Source organism: Ovis aries, chromosome 1 (assembly GCF_016772045.2).
Source record: "Ovis aries strain OAR_USU_Benz2616 breed Rambouillet chromosome 1, ARS-UI_Ramb_v3.0, whole genome shotgun sequence".
NCBI classification, from domain to species: Eukaryota; Metazoa; Chordata; class Mammalia; order Artiodactyla; family Bovidae; genus Ovis; species Ovis aries.
In genome coordinates this window covers 54999698-55014657 of record NC_056054.1, presented here as the reverse complement: position 1 = coordinate 55014657, position 14960 = coordinate 54999698, and the positions used below count along the sequence as shown (strand labels likewise).

The window sequence follows — 14960 nt, the reverse complement described above, 5'->3', positions numbered from 1 at the left end:
TCACATCCATACATGACTACTGGAAAAACCATAACTTTGACTAGATGGACCTTTGCTGGCAAAGTAATGCCTCTGCTTTTTAATATGCTGTCTAGTCCGGTCATAGTTTTTCTTCCAAGGAGCAAGCATCTTTTTATTTAATGGCTGCAATCACCATTTGCAGTGATTTTGGAGCCCCCCAAAAATAGTCTTTCACTGTTTGCATTGTTTCCCCATCTATTTGCCATGGAGTGATGGAACCAGATGCCATGATCTTCATTTTCTGAATGTTGAGCTTTAAGCTAACTTTTTCACTCTCCTCTTTCACTTTCATCAAGAGGCTCTTTAGTTCTTCTTTACTTTCTCCATAAAGGTGGTGTCGTCTGTATATTTGAGGTTATTGATATTTCTCCCTGCAATCTTGATTCCAGCTGTGCTTCTTCCAGCCCAGCATTTCTCATGATGTACTCAGCATAGAAGTTAAATAAGCAGGGTGACGATATAAAGTCTTGACTTATTCCTTTGCTGATTTGGAACCAGTCTGTTGTTCCAGTTCTAACTGTTGCTTCTTGACCTGCATACAGATTTTTCAGGAGGCAGGTCAGGTGGTCTGGTACTCCCATCTCTTTAAGAATTTTTCACATTTTGGTGTGATCCACACAGTAAAAGGCTTTGGCGCAGTCAATAAAGCAGATTTTTTTTTTATATTCTCTTGCTTTTTTGATGATCAAACAGATGTTGACAATTTGATCTCTGTTCCTCTGGCTTTGCTAAATCCAGCTTGAACATCTTGAGGTTCACAGTTCATATACTGTTGAAGCCTGACTTGGAGAATTTTGAGTATTACTTTGCTAACATGTGAGATGAGTACAATTGTGCAGTAGTTTGAGCATTCTTTGGCATTGCCTTTCTTTGGGATTGGAATGAAAACTACCTTTTCCAGTCTGTGGCCACTGCTGAGTTTTCCAAAGTTGCTGGCATATTGAGTGCAGCACTTTCACACCATCATCTTTTAGGATTTGAAATAGCTCAACTGGAATTCCATCACCTCCACTAGCTTTGTTCGTAGTAATGCTTCCTAAGGTCCACTTGACTGCATTCTAGGATGTCTGGCTCTAGACCAGTGTTCACACCATTGTGGTTATCTGGGTCATGAAGATTTTTTTGTATACTTCTTCTGTGTATTCTTGCCACCTCTTTTAATATCTTCTGCTTCTGTTAGGTCCATACCATTTCTGTCCTTTATTGTGCCCATCTTTGCATGAAATGTTCACTTAGTGTCTCTAATTTTCTTGAAAAGATCTCTAACCATTCCCATTCTATTGTTTTCCTCTATTTCATTGCATTGATTTCATTGCATTGATCACTGAAGAAGGCTTTCTTATCTCTTCTTGCTATTCTTTGGAACTCTGCATTCACATGGGTATATCTTTCCTTTTCTCCTTTGCCTTTTGCTTCTCTTCTTTTCTCAGCTCTTTGTAAGGCATCCTCAGACAACCCTTTTGCCTTTTTGCATTTCTTTTTCTTGGGGACAGTCTTGATCCCTGCCTCCTGTACAATATCATTAACCTCTATCCATAGTTCTCCAGGCACTCTATCAGATCTAATCTCTTGAATCTATGTGTCACTTCCACTGTATAATCATAAGGGATCTGATTTAGGTCATACCAGAATGGTCTAGTGGTTTTCCCTACTTTCTTCCATTTAAGTCTGTATTTGGCAATAAGAAGTTCATGATCTGAGCCACTGTCAGCTCCTGGTCTTGTTTTTGCTGACTGTATAGAGGTCCTCCATCTTTGGCTGCAAAGAATAGAATCAATCTGATTTTGATATTGACCATCTGGTGTCCTTGTGTATATGTTGTGGAAGATGGTGTTTGCTATGACCAGTGCATTCTCTTGGCAAAACTCTGTTAGCCTTTGACCTGTTTAATTTTATGCTCCAAGGCCAAATTTGCCTGTTACTCCAGGTATCTCTTGACTTTCTACTTTTGCAATCCAGTCCCCTATAATGAAAAGGACATCTTTTGGGGGTGATAGTTCTAGAAGGTCTTATAGGTTTTCATAAAACCATTCAAGTTCAGCTTCTTCAGGATTACTGGTTGGGGCATAGACTTGATTACTGTGATATTGAATGGTTTGCCTTGGAAATGAACAGAGATCATTCTGTCGTTTTTGAGATTGCATCGAAGTACTGCATTTTGGACTCTTCTGTTGACTATAAGGACTACTCCATTTCTTCTAAGGGATTCTTGCCTGCATTAGTAGATATAATGGTCATCTGAGTTAAATTCACCCATTCCAGTCTATTTTAGTTCACTGATTCCTAAAATGTCAATGTTCACTCTTGCCATATCCTGTTTGACCACTTTCAATTTGCCTTGATTCATGGACCTAACATTCCAGGTTCCTATGCAATATTGCTCTTTACAGCGTTGGACTTTACTTCCATCACCAGTCACATCCACAACTACGTGTTGTTTTTGCTTTGGATCCATCTCTTCATTCTTTCTGGAGTTATTTTTCCACTGATCTCCAGTAACATATTGGGCACCTCCTGACCTGGGGAATTTATCTTTCAGTGTCCTATCCTTTTGCCTTTTCATACTGTTCATGGGGTTCTCAAGGCAAGAATACTGAAATGGTTTGTCATTCCCTTCTCCAGTGGACCACATTTTGTCAGAACTCTCCACCATGACCTGTCTGTCTTGAGTGGCCCTACACGGCATGGCTCATAGTTTCATTAAGTTAGAACAGGCTGTGTTCCATGTGATCAGATTGGTTAGTTTTCTGTGATTGTGGTTTTCATTCTGTCTGCCCTCTGATGGAGAAGGATAAGAAGCTTATGGAAGCTTCCTGATGGAAGAGACTGACTGAGGGGGAAACTGGGTCTTGTTCTGATGGGCAAGGCCATGCCCAGTAAATCTTTAATCCAATTTTCTGTTGATGGTTGGGGCTGTGTTCCCTCCCTGTTGTTTGACCTGAGGCCAAACTGAGGTGGAGGTAATGAAGATAATGGTGACCTCCTTCAAAAGGTCCCATGCAGCACTGCTGCACTCAGTGCCCCCAACCCTGCAGCAGGCCACCACCAACCCACGCCTCCACTGGACACTGCTGGACACCCACGGGCAAGGCTGGGTCAGTCTCTTCTGGGGTCACTGCTCCTTTCTCCTGGGTCCTGGTACACACAAGCTTTTGTTTGTGCCCCCCAAGAATCTGTTTCCCCAGTCCTGTGTAAGTTCTGGTGGTTCTATGGTGGGGTTAATGGTGACCTCCTCCAAGAGGGCTTATGCCACACCCAGGTCTACTGCACCCAGAGCCCCTCCCCTGCAGCAGTCCACTGCTGACCAGAGCCTCCACAGGAGACACTCAAACACCGTGCTGGCTCAGTCTCTGTGGGGCCTCTGGGTCCTGGTGTGCACAACGTTTTCTCTGAGCATCTCTGGCAGGTATGGGGTTTGATTCTAAATGTGATTTTGCCCCTCCTACCATCTTGCTGGGACTTCTCCTTTGCGCTTGGATGTGGGATATCGTTCCTTGGTGGGATCCAACATCTCCTGGCTATGGCTGTTCAGCAGCCAGTTGTAGTTTTGGAATTCTCACAGGAGAAGATGAGTGCTCAGGCTTCTACTCCACTATCTTGTCACACCTTGTTAGAAATGTAAATTTGGTGGTTCCTCCCAAGACCTACTGAATCAGTCAGTGGAAGAGAGTCCAGCAATCTGATTCAGCAAGATGTTCAGGTACAAAGGGCTTTCCAGGTGGCATAGTGGTAAAGAATCCACCTGCAGTGCAGGAGGCCTGAATGCAGCCTCCATCCCTGGGTTAGAAAGATCCCTTGGAAAAGGAAATGGCAGCCCACACTAGTATTCTTGCCAGCCCACACTAGTATTCTTGCCCGGGAAATCCCACGGGCAGAGGAGCCTGGCAGGTCATGGGGTCTCAAAAAAGTCAGACATAACATATCAATTAAATAACAGCAAGGTTAGTGAGATCCCCAGGATGGGCCCTAATCCAATATTACAATATTATCTTCATCAGAAGAATATATTAGACACAGACAAAAGACCATGTGAAGATAAAGGAAAGAGGGAGACAGGCTTCATTAGAAATCAACTCTACTGACACCTTGGTCTCAAACATCTAGCCTCCAGAAATGTGAGGAAATACATTTCTGTTGTTTAAGCCACCTAGTCTGTGGTGCTTTATTACAGCCCCAGCAAAATAATATACCTCCTAATTAACCCACTTAACCACCTGGAAACTATTGATGGTCATGGAAGACATATGGCAAACAGGAAAAATGGTATTACATAAATATCTTTACTCAAAAAACAACTCAAAGGCTGAGTCCTACTAGTGGTAGTGGCATTGTTGAATACTAAGGGTAATATTGCTTTTATTATTGTGTGGTCTAGACCACTGTTTCCCATTCTGAGTTAATAATAGAGGCCAGGTGAGCTAAGTGCAATATTTCAAAAAGCCTAGTGGAAATCTATCCAAGATAAGAGGTCAAAAATATAACTTAGAAACAAAATTCTGAAATTACTCTCATGATGTGGGATCTATTAGTTATATATCTGGGATTTAAAAAGAAAAGTTAGAGGCCCATTTCACATGACACACAAACATACATTCCATGAAAACTACACAGTTTAAAGATTAAAAACAAAACTCAAATTGTAGACAATGACATAAGGGGATATATTTACAATCTTTGAGGACAGAAAGTCTTTCTAAACAAGAAACAAAAAAGGAATCCATTAAAGGTTAGTTCTGTCTAAGTGAAAATGTAAAATTCTTATTTGCTGAAAGACACCTTCAATGCAGAAGAAAGTAGCAGCCTGGTAGAAAAGCATTTGTAGCAAACATAGAAAAGTATCAATACCTTTTATGGACACAATTGTGTCTCCCTCCCACCAAATTCCTATGTTTAAGCCCTATCTCCCAATGTAACGGTATTTAGAGATGGGGCATTTGGGAGGTAATTCAGTTTCTATTTTTTAATTAATTTTTATTGGAGTATAGTTGCTTTAAAATGTTGTGTTAGTTTCTACTGTACAGCAAAGTGAATCACCTATAATATACATATATCCCCTCTTTTCTGGATTTCCTTCCCATTTAGGTCACACAGACCACTGAGTTTCCTGTGCTATAACAATAGGTTCTCATTTGATGAGGTCCTGAGGGCAAGGTCTTCATAAGGGAATTAGTGCCCTTAGAAAAAGAGCCCGGACAATTAGCTTCCTCTCTCTGCCACGTGAGGACATAGCATATAGGGTATAGCAAGAAGATACCTAGAAGGAGAGCCCTTGCCAGTTAATTGTCTAACACCTTAATCTTGGGCTTTCCTGCCTCCAGAACAAGGAGAAATAAATTTCAATTGTTTAAGCCATCTAGGCTATGGTACTTTGTTAGAGAAGCCCAAGCTGACAAAGATAATATCCTTAATATACACAATCTTCCTGCAAGTCAAGAAGAAAAAATGAGCATATTAAAAATGGATAAAGGTCAGGAACAGGAAATTTACAGAGGAAGCGCAAATGACTCATAAACGTATAAAAAGTTGCTCGTCTTCATTAGCAACGGAAAATGCAAGTAACCTCAAGGATGACTTAAATATAATTTATTTTTTGCCAATCAGATTGGTGCCAATAAAAAGATTACTGGAATACAAAGTAGCTAATGTCACGGATAGGGCATCTTCTCTTAAAAGAGGATGGGGGTACACATTGCACAATTTAGCAATGCATATGAACATTGAAAATGAGCAGGCCCTAAGCTAGCAATTCCACAAAACACACATACACAAAAATATAAAGTTGTGCATATCAAAATAACATCATTTTAAAAAGGGAAATAACTGAAAACAAAACCAACTTTCCCTCAATGGGAAAATTGTTAATTTAAATTATAGCATATTTATATTAAGTAATACTATTTAGCTGTTAACAGTATTCTGAATATATTGACATGGACTACAGGAGATCAAACCAGTGAAGGAAAATCAATCCTGAATATTCACTGGATGGACTGACCCTGAAGCTGAAGCTCCAATACTTTGGCCACTTAATGTGAAGAGCTGACTCATTCGAAAAGAACCTGATGCTGGCAAAGATTAAGGCAGGAGAAAAGGATGACAGAGAATGAGATGGTTGGATGGCATCACTGACTCAAAGGACATGAGTTTGAGCAAGCTCCAGAAGATAGTGAAGGACAGGGAAGCCTAGCATCCTGCAGTCCATGGGGTTGCAGAGAGTTGGACACGACTGAGCAACTAAACGACAAATTGAAATTAAAAAGTGCAGAACACAACAGCATGTCTTGTATGATCTCATTTGTTAAAACTAAAATGATGTAGGTGTGTATTAGTGTAAAATTGTCTCCTTTAACATGGGAAAGGTAGCAACATAACAACAGGTGCGGTTTGCTAATTTGGAGTTTTACCAATCAGACATTAAAAATAATTCAGATGAAATTAAATATGAAACTCTAAGATTGAGTTTACATTCAAATCCAAAGTACAGTTCCTTCAGATTTCATTAACTCTACGTCTCTTTTTTATGACTAAGATGCATATAAAACCAATGCGTAGTTTTCCTTTTCCAGCCAGGACAGAGCTGCTTGGAGGCTGGTAGGGGTGGTGAGGCCTGAAGCAGCTTCTGGAATTTCTGAGCAGCCCTGGTCAGTACAAAATGGACCCAGTAGTTTTGAGTTACATGAACAGTCTCCTGTGGCAGTCATCTCACTACTGGATCCTCCAAACTGGCTCAATGACCATTTTATTGGGTTTTCCTTGGAATACTTTGCCAACAGTCAATTTCATGACTGCTCTGACGACATCTGCTTCATCAGCCCCAAAGTTACTCAGGTCATCAAGTGGCTGTCAACCCAGCAGAGATCACCATGTTCCTTGAACCCTCGGATCTCCCCAACAAGAGAGTTGTATTTTTCAGCCATCAATGATAATTCCAACCTTACAGTTGGGGGAACCCACTGGAGGTTGTTGGTTTATCTGCAAGGTAAAAATGGCTTTTTTCAAAATTATGATTCTTATGGTAGCCACTCATTCCATGCAGAGCAGGTAGCAGAAAAACTAGAGGCTTTCTCAGGTAGAAAAGGAAACAAACTGGCCTTTGTGGAAGAGAAACCCCCTGCTCAACAAAAACAGCTGGGACTGTGGGATGTATGTGATAAGTAACACTGAGGCCTTATGTCAGAGCTCCTTTAGACAACAACCAGAATCACTACTGCAGCTAAATCTCTCCTACATACATCACAAAGAAGAGAGAAGAATGGAAAGATCTCATTGCCAGACTTGCTAAAAATTAGCTGTTGAAAATATATTTGACTTTTGAAGTCTCTTTTGCCTGTCCCCATGTATTGGATGGCTGCAGTCTCAGTGCCTGAGAGAAGATGCCCAGGAAAGGAAAGCTTAGAATGTTTACTTTCCCCTGAGAGAATGTTGTCCTCTGCACTATCCTAATGGAAAGTTTCACTTTAACCCTAACTTCAGAGCAATATGTTCTGTGAAGGTGTCTTCAAAATATTCACCAAAACTGATTAACTCCCTTTTGGGCTCCCTCATCCACACTGGTTTATTCCAAAGAAAAAAGATTGATCTGTAAAACAAATGAAGAATACGTTACATCTAGAAGCAAGAAGAAAATCATAGAGCAACCAAAAACCAAAAAGCACAGCCCACATATTTCGAGATCAACTGGCTAGAAGCAGATTAAGACCTAAACTAATCCAAGATCGAAGTATTATCAGTTACTCAGTTCTATGATAACTCTTCCATTCAACAAGCAAAGGCTTTCCCAGCTATAACGTTTGCCAACACTTGGTAAAGATGATGTTAGCCCACAGTTGCCCATCTGATTCCTGGAGCACTTTAAGTGTATTGAAATAAATGTCTGTGGTGGACCTCTAGTTTTACTTCTGAAACTTTGTTGATTTAATTTTGAGATATAAAAGAGAAAAAGTGACCTTTCTCAACTCTTTCACTTAATTCAAAATGCAGACAATGTAATTTTTGAAATGTGGAACCAAGAATAAAGAAGAAATGCTATTCCTTCTAAATTAAAAAAAATAAAAAAGATGTTTAATTTCACTATTCTTTCATAATCTAGATGAGTAACTAAAAAGTATACTTTAGCAAACATGAGATTTTTGATGATGTAAAAACCTTCCAACTATTAATACTTTTTCATAATTGCATATCATATCTTTATTATATTTTCAGTTGATATTTTTGCAGGGCAAAAAGACAGCTCTGCCAGAAATTCTTTACAATAACTTCCTACAGAATCTTTGAACAAAACATTTGGTATACATCAAGATTCCTAAGATTTCAATTTTGCCAAGTTTCTGATTCATTTCATATACTGTCATGTTTCGGTTCAAAATGAAGCGACTTGGTGAAAAAGAAAAGAAACATAGTTTAATCTTGTTCTAGTGCTATTATCCTACTTTGGATTTTCTAATAGTTCGATAACATTCGACAGCAAAGAGTATATTAAGGTATCAAGATATTTTAAAGAGACTGAAAATGCAAAGGTAAAAGTAAATTTCAAACATCTTCATTTATTAGAAAAACAACTATTTCAGACAATGCTGCAACTAGGCTATTCTTGGCATTGTACAGAATGTTTTACTCCCTGCATTTTTAAAAACCAATCTTTTCACTTTTTATTCTATGGTGTCATCTAAAATTTATATTAATTGCGAAAAGCTTGTGGAATATATATGGCATTCATTCTGCTTTATCTTTGTAGATTACAAGATTCTTAAATAAATGAGACCTAAATATTTGTATCCCATGATGTTTCTAAATATATATATTTTTTAAAACATTTAAACCTGGTTCCAGTTTGAATGCTCCTAGGAAGTCAATAACGGAAAAAAAAAATTACCTAATATGGAAATCACTACTGCTATCTACCAATTTTTTTCAGCCCTCCTTTGTGATATTTCATAGTATTACACTTACCTGCCCTGCCTGAAGTTAGTGCGGCCGTTTTACTTGCTTTGGCCAGAGACGTGTGAGCAAAATTAACATGTGTCACCTCTAGGTGGAAGCTCTTAGAGCCAGTGTGTGATTCATCAGGCTGTTTTTCCCTTTAGCACCACAAAAAGCAACATCTAAGATTACTGCTGCTTTGTCCCAAGGTCTCTGAGTGCTCACAGTGAGCAGAGCTCCCCTTCCGAGTGGACAGTATCCATGGCTGAGACACAAACCTTTCCAGATTTATGGCACTGAGATTTGGGGGTTGTTATTACAGGTATACTTGTGCCCCTGTGTTTTGGAAATGATCAAATTCTGATCAGAATTATACCCTACCTATGTAAGATGAGGCACAGGAAAAAAAAAAAAACAAGGCAGATGTCACAGAAAAGTAGATAGGAAAGGGATAGCAAAAGGAAAATAAGCTGAAATCCTTCATTTAGGTTTCAGGAACCTAAACCTGAAAGTTCAGGTTCCAGAGTTCCAAATTTTATATGATCTTCTTAAAAATAACCAGTCTTGATAAACACCAAAAGTTTATTTTTTAGAAATCATTTGTTTGAAGTTTTAAACTAGTCAAAGCACTAAAATGACATGAGTTGCATACTGATGGAAGACAAAAAATATACATATCACTATTTACTCTCTTATACAACTCAACAAGTATGAAGAGCATAAAATACATTTATTCACATAACACATTTCATCAACTGTTAAAATATGTCAATGACAAGTTGAAGTCCAACAATATTATTTACCAGGCAGTAGAATAGTCTGACCCCAGTGAAGCAGGAAAATGTACACTCCCATCCTTTATAGTCTCACTTTAGACAATTAGTTTTGAACAATAATGATAATATATATGTGAAGCCTGCACTAAGTTTCACAAAAAGTTCACTTCATTTACTAAATGACCTTACTTGGACTCTGAACTCAGGTTAGGCACAAAACTAAAGCAGGTTTATCGTTTTCATACTGAAAATAATCAAACAAGATCATTTGTTTTACAAGACAGATATTTCTATGTATATGTGTGTATGTATTAACAGTATTTTTCACTTCAGCAACAACAGATAATTAGAAGCAACTTTCTGCTTTTATTTAAAAAAATGTTTAAAGAACATATTTCTATCACCTAGTTAAACCCATCAGTAAAAAGTCCGATATTTTTGGATATACTTAAAGCTAATTATTAAACAGCGCTATCTCTCTGTACCCCTAAACACATCTGCTGGGGGGTTTTAGTCTAGTTTTTTTTAAAGTTCACTAACATTAGAAAAAGCCTGCTATTTTCAAGTAATCTGCCTTGAAACATATAATCCCCCAGAAATAATGTAATCAAATTGTATATGAAGTTGCTTGAAAGTGAAAGTGAAGTCGCTCAGTCGTGTCTGACTCTTTGCGACCCCGTGGACGGTGGCCCACCAGGCTCTTCCATCCATGGGATTCTCCAGGCAAGAATACTGGAGTGTGCTGCCATTTCCTTCTCCAGGGGATCTTCCCGACCCAGGGATCGAATCGGGGTCTCCCACATTGCAGGCAGACGCTTTAACCTCTGAGCCAGGGAGTTGCTTAGATACTATTTTATCCAATGAGAAGGGAAATTCAGTTACTCTGATGGTCTAACGATAAATTTTAAAGTAGACTGTAAAACTTCAAAAGTGGTAAGCTTGTCGAACACTATTTCCAGTCATTTGAACAAATATCCTTCCCCTTTGAACAAATATATGAAAGTTATTGGCAGATGCTCTACTTTATTACTCATTATATAATAAATTGTCAAACCACAAGGAAATACATATAATAACAGAAATAAAATTCTGAAGTCAGATATGCATATTGTTATGCTCATTTCATTTCATTTTCTGTGGACAAAAAAGCCTAACACAATGTAAGCACACATATTCTTTGACTATTTTTTTCCCCCAATTTTTGGTGTTTATTTCTTGAGTTTAACAGCATCATGAAACCGATTTAGTTGCCCTAAACCTAAGCTCAGATAATAGAGATAACCCTTCCAGGATATGCAGAGAATGACTGCCCTGTCACTCCCCAAAATTTTGCATGCTAAGCTCATGCCCTCCCATCCACGGCCATGTCACAATATCTCCTCAACACAGACACACATGGCCAGAGTGACATCATAGCAAGAGAGAAACATTTATCATTTGTCTTCTTAAGGAGAAAAGGCCTAAAACTGAGGTTTTTCTCCTCTACAGATCTCCTAGATCAGGCTCTATGGGACTGTTCACTGCAGCATCCCAACCAGCCTGAGGAGAAAGGATGGAACTTTGATGCCTTCTACCTCAGCTCACAGAACATCAACACTCTCTCAAGGAACTGTAGGAAATACATATCTCCTCTAAACCATCTATAAATTCTTTTAGTCTTTAAGTGCTCCTAAAACATGTGAGAACATTTATGTAATATAACAGCAATCACAAATTGCAATGGCTTTTTAAAAAGTATATACACTGGAGATAGATAGATAGATAGATCTTAAAATAACCAACATGTAGTTGTCAGCTTAAACTAAAAGTACACTAAACCTTTGCACTTCCATGCTCATTTGCACCAAGATATCCTTTCCAGTAGTTCAATTTGGCAAGTATCAAGCATCTACTATGTGCTCTATATATGTGAATGACCTAACTTGGTGTGATTCATCATTTACTGGTCATAAACTAAGAATATCATATACCAGTGTGTATATGCATGTTGCCCTACTTCAAATTCATCGGGGAAAAAAACAGTTGTCTTTAAATCTTCACTGAGGCTGTTTGCTTGAGCAAACATTCTTCCAGTGTATTCATTACATTAAGCATACATTCTTTTAATGTATTCATTAGAATTTACCAACATTCACCAAAGTAAACAAGAACAAGAACTTTTAAATTACCAGTCAAAAGCAAAAATTTGTAAAAATAGTAATTTAAGTCTAATTGATCTGTACAGATTTCCTAGAGAATCTGGTCAGTTTCACAAGGAAGATTAATATGAAAACAGACCCCAACCAATAAAAAAATGAGTTGTTTTTTTTTATAGAAATGCATTTCCTGACTATAAAGCAGAACTAGCTACCCTCTGCTCTGACAAACTCAGGACATTTTGAATGATTACTAAAATTCTTCGAGTTCAATTACACAAACAAGCAAAGAAAAAATTTAAAGTATTATTAGGAAATTTGGAGACAGATTTTTATCTTTTGGTTAATCATTATGAGGGTCTCAAAATGCTTGGCTAATTGCCAAACTTCCCCTTGACACTGGTAGTACAGGCTTTGGAAGATGCCATCTTACAGATTTAAGGAATTCTTTTCAACTGAAATTTCTGATGTCTTTGGTGTGTGTGACAGTATGTGTGTGTGTATAAGTGAAAAGAAACACACTAGCTGCAGATGGTCTTTGAATATTTTTCTCTAGAGGCTGTGTTTCTTTTGTTCCCTGACACTGTGTCAATGATGCTCAGGTAGAGCACCTTTACCAATGTTCTTTGCACCCATCACTTGGGATTGAACTTCTGCTTGTTTGCATCATCCATGGCTGAGTTCCTTAGGAACTGCTACAGTGCAAGTCACCTCTACACCTGCTCACACAGACTTTGTTTCTCCACAAACTATTGACTATACATGAGAATTTTCAGAGGAAATGGTGATTACTTGAAAACCGTGCAAATCTATGATGTAACAAGAATATCTTCAAATAAAAACTGACCTTCATATCAATAAATGCAAGCGGTCATATCTGTCAAATATGACAAAGAAAGGTTCATTCTAAACAAGCTCACAAGATCAGGCAACCTGACAGCCAACCACGTATGTGGAAGTCATTATAAGAAGCCACAATCCACCCCTGTGACATGATAACGCATGTATTAACTGAGGCTATGTAATAAGGAGTAAAACAGACCAGATCAAAAGAGGGTCCCCCATTTCACTGTGCCTGGTCTACATAGAGCAGTGACCCCCTAAATAGCCATTTCACTGTGCAGGTAGTAGACCAAATACACGCTTCAGGCTTCAAGAGAGTCACTCATTTCAAAAGCATCAATAGCACAGATAAGGCCCATATTGCTTTCAGTTTGACTCCTATAGCATTATTTTATCACATTTACCTCCAGTTGACAAAAGCATGTTAAAATATGTAATTATACAGCTAATTTAACAAATTTAAAAGCCAAGTCTGACAAAAGTGCCCCCATACTATCTGAGTGAGGGCTGATTTTTCCAGTTACACTTTCTCTATTTATACAATTAACTGAAGTATTGCCAATATTTTTTTAAATTTTTTCCTAGACCTACACTGATTTACCATCCTATTCACTTAGGTGCTTGTTTGCTGAGTTACTTTCTCTGTAACTGGTAAATCAGAAATAGCAGCAACCTTTAAAGAATTTTTAATGGAGCTAAGCTCCCAAACATGTAAGCTGATGACATGTACTCCACAACAGCGTCTGGTACACACATAGAGATTCCTAAGGACAGCCTTCCGTAGAAGAATATACACCCAAGGATCTAAGATTTGATTCCATGTTGCCATTCGAAGAGTAAAAAGGGTTCTTTCACAGGAATCCTTAAAATCTTGTATATTCATTCCAATGCTGGCCATTGTCACCTGCAAAATAAACAAAATAGAGAAATCACTTGGTAGGCATTTCCTCGGTCCTACAGTTTTTTAACTTAACAAACTGCTACATGGTATTTATTTCACTTTCCACAAAGTGATGTTATTTTGCAAATCACCAAGAAAAAGAAATGATAGCAAAATAGCAGAAATAGCAGAAACATTGACATAGACATCTGAATCCTTTGAATTCAAACTGACACCAGACCTATGAAAATGACAACTTATATGGCAAGTCAAATGTGCACAAACAGAATGATCGAAGAGCAGACAAACACTGATCCTAGTAACAGACCTTTTCTCACTTCTGGGACTAGAAAATTCAAAGCCAACATATTTGTAAATTTCAATGAAAAAAACTAAAGTTTATGCAAATAGATTAAAGTATAGATAAGCTAAAGTTTATATAAACTATAGATAAGAGTTTTTAAATTTTTATTAAGAACAGCTATACACTGTCACTAAGTCATGTCTGACTCTTTGCGACCCCGTGAACTGTAGCCCTCAAGGCTTCTCTATCCATGGGATTTCCCAGGCAAGAAAACCAAAGTGAGTTGCCATTTCCTTCTCCAGGGGAATCTTCCCAACCCAGGGATGCTATCTATGTCTGTTGCATTGGCAGGCGAAATCTTTACCACTGAGGCACCAGGGAAGCCCAAGCAATAGATTAGAACTGGTCTAAGCACTGAGCCTAGCTTTAACTTCTCAATGAACATTTGCAGAACAAACAAAATGTCTTTGAAAACACCTTGGATATAAAAACAAGTAACAAATAAATGAACAAAAGGTAAAACTGAAAATTTAAGTCACTATTATGTCACTATTATTTAAGTCACTATTATTTAAGTCACTATTATGTCAGCAGGATTAAGAGAGAGTGTAAAAGCCTAAAACCCAAAGGAAAATTTTAAAAAAAAATCAAGTCTTGGTCTTCTTGATGGGTCATTATCAAGAATAAAATGTTTCAATTTGGCTGGTGATACTTATGGTTGAAGGAGAAATGTTCCTTACCAAAAGCCTCATTGTCTACACAACAAAATACAAACTCCTCGTCTTCTTGATGACGCATCTGAAATCCATCTCTATAACCTCATCTCTCCTGCCAATACCCTACGCTCCAACTACAGTAAAGGCCTCAACTGTCCCACATCCACCATGCCCTTCTGAGCTTTGGCTTGTATGGCTCTCATTTGAACCTCTACTCGCCATTTCTCTGCCTGACAAACCCCTATGCATCCTTCAAGCCCCAAGTCATAATGGGCTCTTCTCCATGAAACTTTTCCCAACTTCACTGACATGAATTAGCAAGTTGTGCTGCCCCAGCACCCTGTCCCTACTCAGCTGTGTCATGTG

At 38.3% G+C, this 14960-nt stretch overlaps 1 protein-coding gene and 1 pseudogene across 3 annotated transcripts in view; one reads left to right on the top strand and one right to left on the bottom strand.

Annotated features, from left to right (window-relative positions):
* Positions 1-6589: 6589 nt before the first annotated feature.
* LOC114116370 (sentrin-specific protease 8-like) lies at positions 6590-7310 on the top strand (annotated as a pseudogene).
* A 2194-nt stretch (positions 7311-9504) lies between these two features.
* The window catches only part of PTGFR (prostaglandin F receptor), a 64103-nt gene continuing 58647 nt past the window's right edge, over positions 9505-14960 (bottom strand). For 2 of the 3 annotated variants that reach the window (XM_012162853.5, XM_012162160.5), the window contains exon 3: positions 9505-13598. In XM_012162853.5, coding sequence (XP_012018243.1) covers positions 13308-13598 — 291 coding nt within the window. In that variant the 3' untranslated portion in view covers positions 9505-13307. 3 annotated transcript variants of the gene reach the window in all.